The sequence below is a fragment of the Ranitomeya variabilis genome, chromosome 2 (assembly GCF_051348905.1).
Source record: "Ranitomeya variabilis isolate aRanVar5 chromosome 2, aRanVar5.hap1, whole genome shotgun sequence".
Taxonomy (NCBI): Eukaryota; Metazoa; Chordata; class Amphibia; order Anura; family Dendrobatidae; genus Ranitomeya; species Ranitomeya variabilis.
In genome coordinates this window covers 662304512-662321102 of record NC_135233.1, presented here as the reverse complement: position 1 = coordinate 662321102, position 16591 = coordinate 662304512, and the positions used below count along the sequence as shown (strand labels likewise).

At 47.0% G+C, this 16591-nt stretch overlaps 1 protein-coding gene across 1 annotated transcript; it reads left to right on the top strand.

The window, feature by feature from the left end:
- The first annotated feature begins 610 nt into the window (after window positions 1-610).
- Window positions 611-12680, top strand: LOC143803915 (uncharacterized). Its single transcript, XM_077281673.1, has 4 exons — window positions 611-1501; window positions 2362-2467; window positions 4610-4830; window positions 10771-12680. Exons 1-4 carry the CDS (start codon window positions 1270-1272, stop codon window positions 12678-12680), a joined length of 2469 nt encoding a protein of 822 aa, XP_077137788.1. The 5' UTR covers window positions 611-1269.
- The last annotated feature ends 3911 nt before the right edge of the window (window positions 12681-16591 follow it).

Genomic DNA, 16591 nt, shown 5'->3' with positions numbered 1-16591 from the left:
ATTTTGATAGCTGTGATAGAACCTATCACAGCGATCAAAATGTACTTGTAACGAATCTGCCGGCCGGCAGATTCGGCGGGCGCACTGCGCATGCGCCCGTCATTTTGGAAGATGGTGGCACCCATGGAGAAGACGGATGCACACCGGGAGCCTCGGTAAGTATAAGGGGGGGGAGATCGGGGCACGGGGGGGCGTCGGAGCACGGGGGGGTTGCATAGGTGCACTGGGGGAGCGGACAGGAGGACGTGGGAGCGGAGCACAAGACGGAGGGGAGCGGAGCACAGATCGGTGGCTTGGGGGGGCGATCGGTGGGGTGGGGGGTCACATAAGTGTTTCCAGCCATGGCCGATATTGCAGCATCGGCCATGGCTGGATTGTAATATTTCACCAGTTTTTTAGGTGAAATATTACAAATAGCTCTGATTGGCTGTTTCACTTTCAACAGCCAATCAGAGCGATCGTAGCCACGGGGGGGTGAAGCCACCCCCCCTGGGCTGAAGTACCACTCCCCCTGTCCCTGCAGATCGGGTGAAATTGGAGTTAACCCTTTCACCCGATCTGCAGGGACGCGATCATTCCATGACCCCACATAGGCGTCACAGGTCGGATTGGCACCGACTTTCATGACGCCTATGTGGCGTCAAAGGTCGGGAAGGGGTTAACAAATAAACGCAAAAATTATCGACCTAAATTTAATACTGATATGAAGCACAATATGTCTCGAAAAAAACAATCTCAGAACCGCTAGGATCGGTTGAAGCGTTCCAGAGTTATAACCTCATAAAGTGACACTGGTCAGAATTGCAAAAAATGGCTCGGGAATTTCGGTCAAAATAGTCTCGGGGCTGAAGGGGTTAAGTATTGAAACTCCTTACGATTCTGACACAGGGCCTGGAGAATGATCTTCGCCATGTGGCTTCGCTCTACCATTCATCCCAATAGGACCAAACACCACTCCTGCAGCCAATGAGTGGCCACAGTTCCCTAGGTTGATAGCTATCGACACCACCTGCTGGGACCCCCCTGCAACCATCTTCCGTAATGGTGGCATTTTGGAGGCAGAATAAACAACACTAATGCGCCTTAAAATGGTAGCGGAATCACAGCGGGTTTGAGGTAGCAAAATTCGGCACATGTGACCTTATACTCCCATCGTTAATTTAATAAGTGATCAGCACCCCTCCCTCTTATATTGACTCGATTATTTTTTTTTTTTCATGCAACTTAGGTGGTGTTCTGGTACAGATTGTGACATCCTTGTGAGAAGAAATGGCTGAAAACAAACCAACATGCACAGTTTGTGCCAAGACTTTTACTCAAAAGTGTAGTTTGAATGTACACATGAGGAATGTTCATGATATGGAAGTGGGTTTAGGGGGGCCTTTGGCGTGCCCCATGTGTGACAGCAGAGTCCAATGTTACGAGGATCTTGCAGGTCATATGGAAGAGAAACATGGCATGCCAATGGAAAAAGAAGAACTAGCTTTTGCCTGTATGGAAGGTAAGACTGCTATATCTATATGGACTTTCTAGATCTATTGAGTATATAATCTGTATGTACATGTTCATATTTTGTTGCCAATGGCTATGCTTGCGTTATTTTGTCAAATATCAAGTAACAAAAATTATTTACTTCAAACTGTCCTGTGTGACAGTGTTCTAGCCGTGCACTACAGTGCTCAATCACACCTATTATAAACATGTTTGTAACCAAATAGGGTACCGTCACACTAAATGACCCTCCAGTGATAACGAGCCGACCCCCGGTTGGCTCAGATCGCTGGAGGGCCGTTTTCTAATGGCTGTATTTACTATGTTAATGCATTAACATATCAAGCACCGCAGCAAGATCGCTGCGGTTCTGGCCATGCCTCCGCCCGGGCCGGTGATTCTAGTTACCGGTCCAGGCGGTCCCGCAGCTGCCGCATCACCGGCAGCAGATGCGGGGAGCTCCAGGATGTGACGTCCAGTTCTCTCTGTGACCCGGGGTGCTGTCCCAAAGCAGTAGCGAGCAGGGTCCCGCTATGGGGCTCGCTGTTGCTAATACCCGTCATACATCGCTATGGATCTTGTTGTGACGTCACTTTTTACAGCAAGATTGTAGCGATCCTGCTGTGTGTGATGTGGCCTTTACTCCAAACAATACATTATTTGTAGCAGTTGCTCATTCAGACTTTTTTAATAGTCTGACTATTCACCTTGCAAAATGCATGAATACATCGGTTGGGTTGTGGCAAGGGGTGACAAACTGTATAGGTATTAAAACCGTATTGCTCATAGCTTAATATTTGCTTCCAGTATCATATAAACACTGTAAATGTCATACTACTCAGGGTATTTATAATATTTATTTCACTTTAGATTTTAAAGCATGGAAGAAGACAGAAGAAAATGAAAACCGATCACTATATGTGAAACACTCTGGATCAAAACTGCTCGCTAATGGAAAAAAGAGAACGCTGTTCCAGTAAGTACATGAGACGATTAATTTGCTGATGTGTTTAAATTCCAAATCTGCCAGCAATTGTGCATTTGAAAAACCTGCTGCAAGAACAGCGACATTTGTTGTGATTTGTACATGGAGTTGGTGGAGGTGTTAACTTTGAAAAACTAAATTCCACTTCAATATTTGCTGCATAAGGCCACCCAAGCATTTGTAAAAGCAATTTTTCAAAGTGTGTTTGCAGTGAAATATCGCTTTGCAATTGATCCCATGTTAAAGTTTAGGGACATGCACAACACGTTAAAAACTGAGTTTCAAAATGATATTGCTAGCAATTTCTTGTCAACACTAGTTGTAGCTAGAAAGAAAGTGTCAACTGTTTTCAAAGTAGTATTGTTTTGATAGGCATTTCAGTACAATGGCTGTCTATGGAAAGCACTTCGTACACTGTCCATTCACTACAGTTTCAAAAAGCAAATTGTACATATATTCAGATGGATGCCCTAGTCAGAACGGGATTCCTGAGGATCCCCTCTGCTACCAGGGGGGACCGAGTCATACTTGCCATCCTGATACCTCCCACACCTGGCCTGTCTCCTGATGCCTCTTCCTGCTCATCCTCTTTAGTGCAGCCTAGCAACACCAGACAGTTGGCTCACAGCGCACTTTGTGGCATGAAGCAGGTGACCACTCGTTCTCTAGCAATGCTAGACAACGCTCAAGAACATAGAAGTGACCCGTCCCAGGGCAGCGGGGATACTCGGGTGTCAGGCCTCTCTATTGCTGGGGGATGTCATGGCCACCGGCCTGACTCCGTGGCCCTGGCGGTGCAGTCAGTAAGGGGTATTTACAGGGGAGTTGATTGTCTTCGTGACGCTACCTGTACATGTCCGATAACTCATACCGGCGCTGCTAGGGACCTCCGGGGCGATGGGCTGCAGCTGTTTGGTTTACTCCCTACAGGTAGGGTACAGTCCCCGGGGCTCAAGGGATGGACTGGCTGGGAGCTCGCAATAAAGACGGACACACACACTGAGTCTCAGTTCTGTACCTTTACTGGTGATGATGTAGCAGGTACCGTCCGGGAAGAAGGGTGCACCTCCGGTAGACTCCACACTGGTGAGATATAGGCCTCCTTAGTTTCTTTCTGAGTGTCTGGATCGGTTCGTGTGTGTGACTACACCGTCCTGTGCTGTCCTTTTCTCTAGCTCCCACCCGTCTCTGCTGCACTGAAGGGTTCTCTTCTGCTCTAAAGCTGGGAATCTGCGGTGTACATCCACGGGCTCTTCAGCTTCTAACCCCTTCGTCGACTGGTGCTGCAGGTGTTTACCGGGAGGCTAAACCTCCTCGGGGTCTGTGGATTCTCTGTAGTCTACTCTAGGCAGCTACAGACTTCGGATTCCAATATCCAGTGCTTCTCTGGGTTGAGACCGGCAAGTCTCTATCTCTCTGTCCCAGTGCTGCTGGTTCTCGCCTCTGCCTCGGACCTCACTCTTCTGGCCCACACTCTGGCTCTGGCTCTCCCACTGCTACTATGCCTGGCTTTTCTGTAGTCACCAGTCTCAGCTACACTCTGCTTCTGCAGCTCTCCTAGCATCTGTACGCTCTGGTGCTCTATCCTCCAAGACCCGTATTTATAGGGGATCTGGTCTGCAGTAACCAGTGGAGCTCCCCCTACTGGTCTGGAGGTTGTGTGTAGTGTGGACATTCAGTGTGGAGCTTCCCCTTGGCGAACTAAGTGGTTTGTGGGCTCCTGGCACAGGGCGCCACAGACGGAAGAGGCATCAGCCCCTGGCAGCGCTGTAGTCAGAGTGAATCTCCTATGGACTGCGGCCCCACTGCTTGGAAACCAGCATTTCTGGTGGCCAGGCAGCCGACCCGGATGTACAACGCTGCAATCAGATTAACATCTGTTTGCAGCATTTTGCATACAAAGCAATTTGTACAAACCAATATTGCAAATGTTTCTCAATGCTTTTTGGATTATCACTCCATCATGGACTTACAGTACAAAATGTGTTGCTCTATGTAGGTATTTAAATCAATATTGAAGACATAATTTATTTAAAATTAGTTATCAACTGTTTTTGTTTTCTCACATATTCCTCATGTATTATATATTGTGCTTTATACACAAAAAAGATTTATATACTTGATATATTTCAGCTGCAATAGAGATGGTTCATACAGGTCCAGAGTTGGAACAGATCGAAAGAAGAAGTTAAAATCACAAGGGTCATGTAAGATAGAAGCAAGGTGTCCATCTTTTATCATTGTGACAGAAGGAGCTGAAAATGTGAGAGTTACATTTTATAAGCGACATGTAGGCCACAGCATGTCTTTGGGACATCGAACGCTATCTAGAGACGACCGCACAGAAATTGCTGGTAAGTGCAGGCCCTATTCATATACAGCATATGTATGTGTGTGTGTATGTATGTATATATATATATATATATATATATATATATATATATATATATATATATATATATATATATATATATATATGCTAGCTGTACTACCAGGCTTCGCCCGGGGTAATAACTGCTGTTAGCAAAATAGAATGTGTTAACAAAAATTTATTCTGCACAAAAAAAACACAAAACAAATAGATAGAAATGTAATTATTAAAAGGCAAAAACTAAGCTAATAGAAGCATTTTACAACATATATTTCAACACCAGAGATATTCCACACAGATTTAACTAAATTGGCCAAGTAATGTGAAGTATTCTTCTACTACTTATTCAGGAGAGCCTTTTGATAAACGACAGTCTTAGTTTTTCCTTCAGGTGCAAAGACAAACAGATTTTTGGCTGTTCCAACTCTTGAACAGGCCACATAAAGTTGACCATGAGAAAAGCATGGAGATTGTAAATCTAAGCTAGCTGAAGAGCCCGGCGTTGCCTGGGCATAGTAAATATCTGTGGTTAGTTATAGCACCTCACTTCTCTTATTTTCCCATCACGCCTCTCATTTTCCCCATCACATCTTTCATTTTCCCCCTCACATCTCTCATTTTCTCCCTCACACCTCTCATTTTCCCTCTCACTCCTCTTATTTTCCCCCTCACTCCTCTCATTCCCCCCTAACACTTGTCATTTCGAACTCACATCTGTCATTTTCCAATCACTCCACTATTTTCCCTCACTCCTCTCATTTTGCACTCACACCTTTTCATTTTCACCTCACACCTCTCATTTTCACCTCAGTATATACATGTTTGTCATCTCCCTTATATATAGTATACACCTGTATGTCATCTCCTGTATATAGTATATACCTGTATGTCATCTCCCCTGTATATAGTATATACCTGCTGTGTCATCTCCCCTGTATATAGTATATACCTGTATGTCATCTCCTCCTATATATAGTATATACCTGTATGTAATCTCCTCCTGTATATAGTATATACGTGTGTCATCTCACCTATATATAGCATATATCTGTGTGTCATCTCCTCCTGTATATAGTATATACCTGTATGTCATCTCCTCCTATACATAGCTGTTATGGTTCTCAATGGCAAGAGAACATAGCCCAGCAAACATACGAACTAGCTCTTGGAAGGATGGAAACTAAACTGACCATGAACTAAACCTGCCGCACAACTAACAGTAGCCGGGTAGCGTAGCCTGCGTTTTATCCCTAGACGCCCAGCGCCGGCCGGAGGACTAACTAATCCTGGCAGAGGAAAATATAGTCCTGGCTCACCTCTAGAGAAATTTCCCCGAAAGGCAGACAGAGGCCCCCACAAATATTGGCGGTGATTTTAGATGAAATGACAAACGTAGTATGAAAATAGGTTTAGCAAAATTGAGGTCCGCTTACTAGATAGCAGGAAGACAGAAAGGGCACTTTCATGGTCAGCTGAAAACCCTATCAAAATACCATCCTGAAATTACTTTAAGACTCTAGTATTAACTCATAACATCAGAGTGGCAATTTCAGATCACAAGAGCTTTCCAGACACAGAAACGAAACTACAGCTGTGAACTGGAACAAAATGCAAAAACAAACAAGGACTAAGTCCAACTTAGCTGGGAGTTGTCTAGCAGCAGGAACATGCACAGAAAGGCTTCTGATTACAATGTTGACCGGCATGGAAGTGACAGAGGAGCAAGGCTAAATAGCGACTCCCACATCCTGATGGAAACAGGTGAACAGAGAGGATGATGCACACCAGTTCAATTCCACCAGTGGCCACCGGGGGAGCCCAAAATCCAATTTCACAACACATAGCATATACCTGTATGTCATCTCCTGTATATACTATATACCTGTAGGTAATCTGCTCCTGTATATAGTATATACCTGTGTCATCTCCTTCTGTATATAGTATATGCCTTTATGTCATCTGCTGTATGTAGTATGTACCTGTATGTCATCTCCTCCTCTATATAGTATATACCTGTGTGTCATCTCTCCTGTATATAGTATATATCTGTGTGTCATCTCCTCCTGCATATAGTATATACCTGTGTGTCATCTCCCCTGTAAATAGAATATACCTGTGTGTCATCTCCTCCTGTATATAGTATATATCTGTATGTCATCTCCTCCTGTATTAGACCTCGTTCACACGTTATTTGGTCAGTATTTTTACCTCAGTATTTGTAAGCTAAATTGGCAGCCTGATAAATCCCCAGCCAACAGTAAGCCCACCCCCTGGCAGTATATATTAGTTCACACATACACATAATAGACTGGTTATGTGACTGACAGCTGCCGGATTCCTATATGGTACATTTGTTGCTCTTGTAGTTTGTCAGCTTATTAATCAGATTTTTATTTTTGAAGGATAATACCAGACTTGTGTGTGTATTTTAGGGCGAGTTTCGTGTGTCAAGTTGTGTGTGTTGAGTTGCGTGTGGCGACATGCATGTAGCGACTTTTGTGAGATGAGTTTTGTGTGGCGACATGCGTGTAGCAACTTTTTGTGTGTCGAGTTGCATGTGACAGGTTAGTGTAGCAAGTTGTGTGCAGCAAGTTTTGCGCATGGCGAGTTTTGCGCGTGGCGAGTTTTATGTGTGGTGCCTTTTGAGTATGTGTAAGTTTTGTGTGAGGCAACTTTTGCATGTGTTGCAACTTTTGTGCATGTGGCAATTTTTCCACATGTGCAAGTTTTGCGTGTGGCGAGTTTTCCATGAGGTGAGTTTTGCACGTGTGGCGAGTTTTGCATGTGGAGAGTTTTGCGCGTGGCGAGTTTTGAGCGGCGACTTTTGTGTTTCAACTTTTATGTGGCGAGGTTGGTGTATGTGTGGTGAAATGTGCGCTGAGGGTGGTATATGTGTTCGAGCACGTGGTAGTGTGTGGCGCATTTTTGTGTGTTCATATCCCCGTGGTGGTGTGGTGATTATCCCATGTCGGGGCCCCACCTTAGCAACTGTACAGTATATACTCTTTGGCGCCATCGCTCTCATTCTTTAAGTCCCCCTTGTTCACATCTGGCAGCTGTTAATTTGCCTCCAACACTTTTCCTTTCATTTTTTCCCCATTATGTAGATAGGGGCAAAATTGTTTGGTGAATTGGAAAGCGCGGGGTTAAAATTTCACCTCACAACATAGCTTTGATGCTCTCGGGGTCCAGACGTGTGACTGTGCAAAATTTGGTGCCTGTAGCTGCGACGCCTCCAACACTTTTCCTTTCACTTTTTCCCCATTATGTAGATAGGGGCAAAATTGTTTGGTGAATTGGAAAGCGCGGGGTTAAAATTTCACCTCACAATATAGCCTATGACGCTCTCGGGGTCCAGACGTGTGACTGTGCAAAATTTTGTGGCTGTAGCTGCGACGGTATATATATATATATATATACTAGATTAAGGCCCGATGCTATCGCATCGGGAGGGCGGTGAGATGAACAGGTGCCCTAGAAATAGCCGCTGAATAGTAGAGTCCTTTCTCTAGAAAGGAAGCAGTTGTTTCGGGATTTATATGGTGTGTACGGTGGCTCAGTGGTTAGCACTGTTTATGGTGTCTCAGTGGTTAGCACTGTATGTGGTGGCTCAGTGGTTAGCACTGTATATGGTGACTCACTTGTTAGGACAGTATATGGTGGCTCAGTGGTTAGCAGAGGCTACGGCGGCTCAGTGGTTAGCAGAGTTAACGGCGGCTCAGGAGGAGGAGGGGTGCGGGCAGGAGGAGGAGGAGAGGTGTGGGCAGGAGGAGGGGTGCAGGCAGGAGGAGGGGTGCGGGCAGGAGGAGGAGGAGAGATGCGGGCAGGAGGAGGAGGAGAGGTGCGAGAAGGAGGAGGAGAGGTGCGGGAAGGAGGAGAGGTGCGGGCAGGAGGATGAGGGGTGCGGACAGGAGGATGAGGAGGGGTGCGGCCAGAAGAAGGAGGGGTGCGGGCAGGAGGAGGAGGGGTGCGGGCAGGAGGAGGAGAAGAGGTGTGGGGAGGAAGAGAGGTGTGGGGAGGAAGAGGGGTGTGGGAAGGAAGAGGAGGGGTGCGGACAGGAGGAGGAGGAGATGTGCAGGCGGGAGAAGGAGCAGTGCGGGCGGGAGGAGAAGGAGGGGTGCGGGCAGGAGAAGGAGGAGAGGTGCGGGCAGGAGGATGAGGGGTGTCTCCCCGGTGTCTCCTCTCTTCTCCCCGGTGTCTCCTCTCTCTTCTCCCCGGTGTCTCCTCTCTCTTCTCCCTGGTGTCTCCTCTATTCCCGGTGTCTCCTCTCTCTTCTCCCCGGTGTCTCCTCTCTCCCCCTCTCCTCCGGACTTCTTACCTGTCCCGGAGGCTCCTGCACGGTCCCGCCGTCTCCCGGTGTCCTGTCGGTGTCTCCCGTGTCTTCAGAGGTCTTCTTTTGTTGAATAGGATCTGCCGTGATGTCACAATCATGTGACAGCCTGTTAACATGGTGTAACCGGCGGTCACGTGATTGTGACATCTTGGCAGGTCCTATTCAGAGAAAGAATACCTCTCCAGGCCGGTGTGTGGCAGCTCCAGCAGCTCACCCTGGACACAGGAGGAGCTGCACACCGGAGGAGGCGGCGGCAGAGGAGCGTGGCCGGCGGAGGTGCGGGGGCCTCTGGGCAGCACAGGGGGAGGGTGGGGGCAGACAGATCTGGGTGGGGGACGAGGAGGGAGCAGCGGGGTCGCTTCAGATGTGTTTCTCCGGTGGGGGGGTAAAGTGACAGGAGCCCCCCCGTCGTCCGAATGGTATCGGCGGCTCCTAAGTGGCGACGGATGTGACGTCACGTGTCTCTGATTGGTCGAGGCCGCTAGGCACAGCATGGCGACGATGATGTCATAAAGGTTGCCTCGACCAATCAGCGACGGGCACAGTCTGCCGCGAATTCTGGAATCATCATTGTCCATATACTACGGGGACATCCATATTCTAGAATACCCGATGCGTTAGAATCGGGCCACAGTCTAGTTATATATATATATATATATATATATATATATATATATATATATATATATACATACATATACATACACTTGAGTATAAGTAGAGGCCCCAAATTTAACCACAAAAAAGTGGTAAAACTTGTTGACTTGAGTATAAGTTGGGAGTGGGAATTGGGCTCCTGGGGGGTCTGTCTGCTGCTCCATGTAGCCAGCTGCAGCCCCCGGACAAGTCCTCCCTGTAGCCAGCAGGTCCCCTCTTTAGCCAGCAGCAGGTCCCCCCTTAGCCAGCAGTGCTCCCCATTAGGCTACGTTCACATTTGCGTTGTGCGCCGCAGCGTCGGCGCCGCAACGCACAATGCAAACAAAAACGCAGCAAAACGCATGCACAACGCTGCGTTTTGCGCCGCATGCGTCCTTTTTTTGATTGATTTTGGACGCAGCAAAAATGCAACTTGCTGCCTCCTCTGCGCCCGGACGCGTGCGCCGCAGTGACGCATGCGGCGCAAAACGCAAGTGCGACGCATGTCCATGCGCCCCCATGTTAAATATAGGGGCGCATGACGCATGCGGCGACGCTGCGGCGCAGACCGCAAATGTGAACGTAGACTTAGACAGCAGTGTCCCCCATAGCTAGCAATGTTCCCCATCGGTGTTAAAGTTTTTGGCTATACAGCCTTCATAACACACTTTCACATGTAGGAACCAAACGACCCATGCCATCTGCCTTCTCCAAGTGAGCGCCTCGGCTGGCTAGCAACTCATGATAGATATATATCCAATTGAAATACATTTGATGGCATGTTGCTTTACATGAAAGTAGTCATACATGCAGAAGTAGATTACTACTTAATGGTCATTGAATATAAAAAATGAAAACGATTTACTCATTTTAAAAAATTAGTGTTTGTTATTGAAGTCACATTGAATTAGTTGAAGTATAACTGATCATTGGTTAAATATTCATCTTTCATAGGACTCTTGGAATCTGGAAGACCGCTATCAACCATCCTTGATTTAGTTCGAGATAGTTGTCTTAATAGTGAGCATTTCCAGCGTATTCATCTTCAGACTAAAATGGACATGCGCAATATAACTACAGAGTTCAATCTGAAAAAGGATCGTCTCCACCAAAATGATGCCATCAGTCTTGAGTTCTGGGTGAATTCATTTTTAGAGGGTAACATGGACTATCACCCAGTCGTCTTCTACAAAAGGCAGGAGGAGTCAGATAAGACGGTGGTGGGATCTCCACATTTAAATGATGAAGATTTTTTACTTGTCATCATGACACCGTATCAAAAGAAAATGTTTTTAGAATTTGGAAGTGACATTATTTGTGTGGATGGCACTCAAGGAACGAATGGATATGATTTCCAGTTACTAACAATATTAACTGTAGATGAGTATGCTTCAGGATACCCTATCGCTTTTTGTTTCACAAACAGGAAGGATACAATTGCATATAAAAGATTTTTCCTTGCAGTTAAAATGGCTAATTCGATGCCAGTAAATTATGTCTGCAACATATTTATGAGTGATGATGAGCCCGCATTCCTCAATGCCTGGGAGGAAGTGATGGGTCCTGTAAAGCACCGCCTGCTTTGCAGTTGGCACGTAGACAGAAACTGGCAATCCAATGTCCATTCCAAAATAAAGTGTCACAGTAAAGGAGTGATGGCATACAAGGTATTACATTTATTGCAAAAAGAATGTAATGAAACTTCCTTCCTCCAAAAATTACAGCTTTTTCTCAAAGAATTAGGTGAAGATGAAGATACCCAAGAGTTTGCCAGATATTTTCGTGCAGTTTATGCTAAGCGACCTGAAACTTGGGCATATTGCTATAGGAAGGGCCTTAGAATAAATACAAACATGTATCTCGAATCCTTTCACAGAGTGTTTAAACACATGTATTTGGAGGGTAAAAAAATAAAACGGCTGGATAAGTGTGTGTCGGCACTAATGAAATTTACAAGGAACAAAATGTTTGAAAGATTGATTCGAAAACAAAAAAAGACGCCTTCTCATCGACTTAGTCAAATGCTAAATTCACACATAGAGAGCTTGGCAATTAGCAACAGTATGATTGTAGTACATTCAAAGAACGCAGTCTTTGAGGTGCAGGCCTCAGATTTAAAACATAGCTATGTTGTGACCAAAGAAGAGGTGACAGAGTGCAGCCTTAAAAATGTCTGCCCTTTAACCTGTTCTCTTTGCCAGATCTGCGTCCACATGTACACCTGTACTTGTGTGGATAACTTAATAAAAGGAAACATTTGCAAACATATTCATGCAGTTGTGCGGCTGGGTTTAACAGAGGACCCCGAAACGCTTACCAGCACCTATGCAGAGACCACAGAAGCCGATAAGTTAATGGCAGATATTTTAAAGTTTAACGTGCCTCTTGATTATTGTACATCTTCACAGAGGCAATCTTTGATTAGTAGCTCTGAGGTTCTGACCAGTTGGTTTAGAGTTAATGAGATGTCCGCAGACACCATTAAAGCTGCTCAAAAAGACATTGGTAATCTATTATCAAAATATAGCAAAGATGACTTAACTGTAAGGATGAAAAATAGGGAGCCAGCAAACAAAAATATTCAGAAACAAACAAGGCTTTTCTCTACAAAAAAGAGAAAGGAAAATCTGAAGACATGTGCCAATGAAAAAGACAATTTTTGGGTAAGGGTGAGGCTGAATACATCCACACTGAATTTGATCACACATATTGTAAATAGTTCACAGGCCATTATTTTCAACTATTTGTTGGTTTCTTCATTACATCAGTTAAAGATGTCAATAAATGTACAAATGTTTGTCATGAAATATTGTAGTTTGCCTTGTTTTTCATTCACATGTTTGGTTCAGAGCTGGTTTTTATGATTTCGATCACAAAACTTCAGTGTTGGTCAGAATGCGGAGGCAGGCCGATGTCAATGTGCCTTACACAGAATATACTGATATGCCAATCTAATAGGGAATGCGAATGCCGAATGGTTCACTTTTAGACACAGAAGCAAAGGTATAGAGAAAAGCACTGCATAGAGTACAACGTCACACATTATGACATGCTACTATCGTCGGCATTGATAGAGAACGAGTGGTCACCTGCTCGTTCCTTCGCAACTCCTATGCTAGTGCCATGTCATCATTGGGCCTAGCGTGGTCAGGAGGGAGAGAATGAAGGTTAGCCACACCTGCAGTATGCGGGAATGGACGGAGATAGTGTCGAGAGTTATGTATACTTCGGCGGGCAGCAGTTGTGAGAGCAGGAATTGGACAGTACAGCTGATGGTAAGTATGACTTCCCTCCCCCGCACCACTGCTTTCCGGCCTCCATGGATGGATGGATGCATAACTATTGCAATGTGTTTGCAAAACTGATTGCAAACGGATTTCCATAGAGGGCCATTCTGTACAAATACATAAGCAATTCTGCTTTCATACTGAATTGTGACTCGGTCATCAAAGCACAAGAGTTTACAGTTTTGATGACTGAGGAAAAAACTAGTTTTTTTTTAATGACACTCAGTTTCCAAACTGAGTGTGATACGCTCCCTATACTTTAACATGGAATGCGAATTCGAGTGTTTGCATACAAAATAGGTATGCTAAATCAGAAAGTAACACGCTCATGTGTCATGGAGCCTAATAGGATTTATTATTCACAGAAAATAAATGCAATTACACAGGTTAGGGCCCGTTCACACTTGCACCCAGTTCCGTCAGGAGGCGATCCACAATGGATCTGACTTCCTGATGATCCCGGGTGAGGCTGGCGGGATGCCGGCATTCTGTCAGCCTTTAGCATTGAAGCAAACGGGTGGTTTTTGCTACTCGCAGTCATCCGCTCGCTTCAGTCTTGCCGCTATCCCAGTCTTGCCGCTATCCACTACATTGAAGCAGAACGAAAAGTAGAACATGTTCTACTTTTCGTTCAGCTCTAATGGAGCGGATCACGGCAAGACTGAAGTGAGTGGACGGCCGCGAGTAGCAAAAGCTGCACGTTCGCTTCAATGCTGTTTTACATTTAGTTCTGTTTCAGTGTAGCAGATCGCGGCAAAACTGAAGCGAGCAGTTGGCCGTGAGTAGCGGAAGCAGTCTGTTCACTTCAATGATAATGGGTAACGGAATGCTGGCATCCCACCAGCCTCGCCCGGGGTCATCAGGAGGTCAGATCCATTGCAGATCGCCTCCTGACGGACCTGGACGCAAGCGTGAACAGGCCCTTACATGACACGTTTATTTCCTTTGGGTTAACGAAAGAAAAAATAAAATTATGTCCTATTTGCTATTTTAACTCGTTCTATACTAGGCCTATTTGGACCCAAATTACTATGCCATTTTTTGCAATGACCTGTGTTAATTACTTTGGAATGCTGTCACCTATCCGCGCCATTCTGAGATAGTTTTTTCGTGACATATAGTACTTCAAGTCAGTGCTAAATGGGGGTCAATATATTTAACCATTTGATATTACAGAATATTTGACTTTTTTTTAAATAGCATTTTTTACTTTCAAAAATGTTTTGGTGGGATGGTGGGTGTGTAATAGTTTATTGGGAAGTGAGGGGGACTTGGAAGGGGGAAGGAGTCAATTAGTGTTAACTTGTTTTGAAAAAGAAAAAGTGTTTTTACTTATTTTTATGCATAACACACTGGGTTTGTGGGGGCCACAAGACCCTAGCGTGTCAGGCAGAGCTGCTGCAGCGTGCAGCAGCACTTGTCTCTGCTGATCATGGCACAAGGGATTTAAAACCCATTGTACTGTGACAGGCAGCACTGCCCAGAGCAAAAGTAGTCCTTTAACCCTCTATGCTCATCAGGGCTGTGCACTCTGCATCAGCGCACACAGCCCTGGATCTCCCCTGTGGGACAGCTGAGAATGACTCCAGAGGGCTTACCCCGGGAACCGATGACGCTTCAACAGCTTCACTAGGCTGCGATTGGCTCCCCAGAAAAGGGAGCCAATTGGAGCGCTGCTGGGGACAGCAATTGGGATACCGGCAGGCCGAGGCAGGAGCCTAAGCCTGCCGGTTTGCAGTGCTGGATGTCCCCGGGGACCTTCAGGAACAGATTTCATATTTTGCTTCACGCTAAGGACACGTCGGACACATCCTTCGTACAGAAGCGGTTAAACACCAAAAATGGGCCCCCTTACAAATACAGGGATCAGGAATTCCACATGTATCAGTATTGCTCCACCCATGTATACACATATAGCCCGCCAGTAAGGACTACCTTTTCATCCACATATAGCTCCCCTCAATAAGAACCCCGCCTTTTTTCTGCATAGTACCTACATCCACATATTGCCTCCCAGTAAGGTCTCCCCATCTATCCACATAGCACCCCATGTACGGTATTTGCAAAGCCCCCCCCCAGTAATGATCCACATGTATCTACACAGCCCCCCAAGAAGGACTCCCTATGTATCTGCACAGACACCCAATAGCCCCCTATATACCTGCATAGCTCTTACCCCCAGTAAGGACCCCCTATGTACCTACGCACATCCTCTCCAGCGATACGATTATGGCGAAAGAAAGGTCAGCTCGCACAATTCTACGCATGTGCAAAATGATTCAGCTGTCTGGAAGCCTTCATCCACCCGTCTATCTGTACATAGGCTCCCCAGCTATCTACACAGGCCCCTCCGATCTATCCATACACGGACTCCCCTAACTATCCATACACACCCCACACCCCTCTATCCGTACACAGGCCCCCGCCATAAGGGACCCCCTATCCATCCATACACGGGCCCGCGCCATAAGGGACCCCCTATCCATCCATACACAGGCCCCCGCCATAAGGGACCCCCTATCCATCCATACACGGACCCCCACCATAAGGGACCCCCTATCCATCCATACACTGACCCCCGCCATAAGGGACCCCCTATCTATCCATACACACGCCCCACCATAAGGGACCCCCCTATCTATCCGTACTCACCCCCCCCGCAGTAAGGGACCCCCTATCCATCCATACACGGGCCCCCGCCATAAGGGACCCCCTATCCATCCATACACAGGCCCCCGCCATAAGGGACCCCCTATCCATCCATACACTGACCACCGCCATAAGGGACCCCCTATCCATCCATACACAGGCCCCCGCCATAAGGGACCCCCTATCCATCCATACAAAGCCCCCCGCGCCCTGTCCCCCTCTCTGAGCCCCCGCGCCCTCTCCCCCCTCTGAGTCCCCGCGCCCTTTCTCCCCGTCTTAGACCCACCGTGTCCTCTCCCCCCTCTCTGAGCCCCCCGCACCCTCCCCCCTCTCCGAGCCCCCCGCACCCTCTCCCCCCTCTCTGAGCCCTCCGTGCCCTGCCCCCCCTGTCTGACCCCCCAACGCCCTGCCCCCCACAGCCCCCCACGCCCTCCCCCCTAAAAGGTTAATACCGGTAGCAGTGTTCGCAGTCTGACCCCCCCACGCCCTGCCCCCCCTCTCTCAGCCCCCCCATGCCCTCTCCCCCCAAAGGGTTAATACCGGTAGCAGTGTTGGCACCCCCCTAAAGGGTTAATACCGGTAGCAGTGTTGACACCCCCCTAAAGGGTTAATACCGGTAGCAGTGTCCGCTGTCTTGGCATGCCGCCAAAACAAGAAGGCGGGAGAAGGGGGTTGGGGCGTGTTTCGCTGGGAGAGCACCCGCCCACCTGCTATTACAGCCTCGGGCGGCGCGCAGTAGCCCTAGCTACTGCGCATGCGCCAGGTGCGCGCGGCCGTGTGGACGCGAGTAACGCGCGTGCATGTGGCGCATGCACAGTCATCATATATATCTGCCCACA

Excerpts from the sequence above, each read along its gene's own strand:
- LOC143803915 (XM_077281673.1), top strand. The coding sequence starts at position 1,270 with ATGGCTGAAAACAAACCAACATGCACAGTTTGTGCCAAGACTTTTACT. Across the intron at positions 1,502-2,361 it reads AGCTTTTGCCTGTATGGAAG|ATTTTAAAGCATGGAAGAAG; the intron begins GTAAGACTGCTA and ends ATTTCACTTTAG. Across the intron at positions 4,831-10,770 it reads CGACCGCACAGAAATTGCTG|GACTCTTGGAATCTGGAAGA; the intron begins GTAAGTGCAGGC and ends CATCTTTCATAG.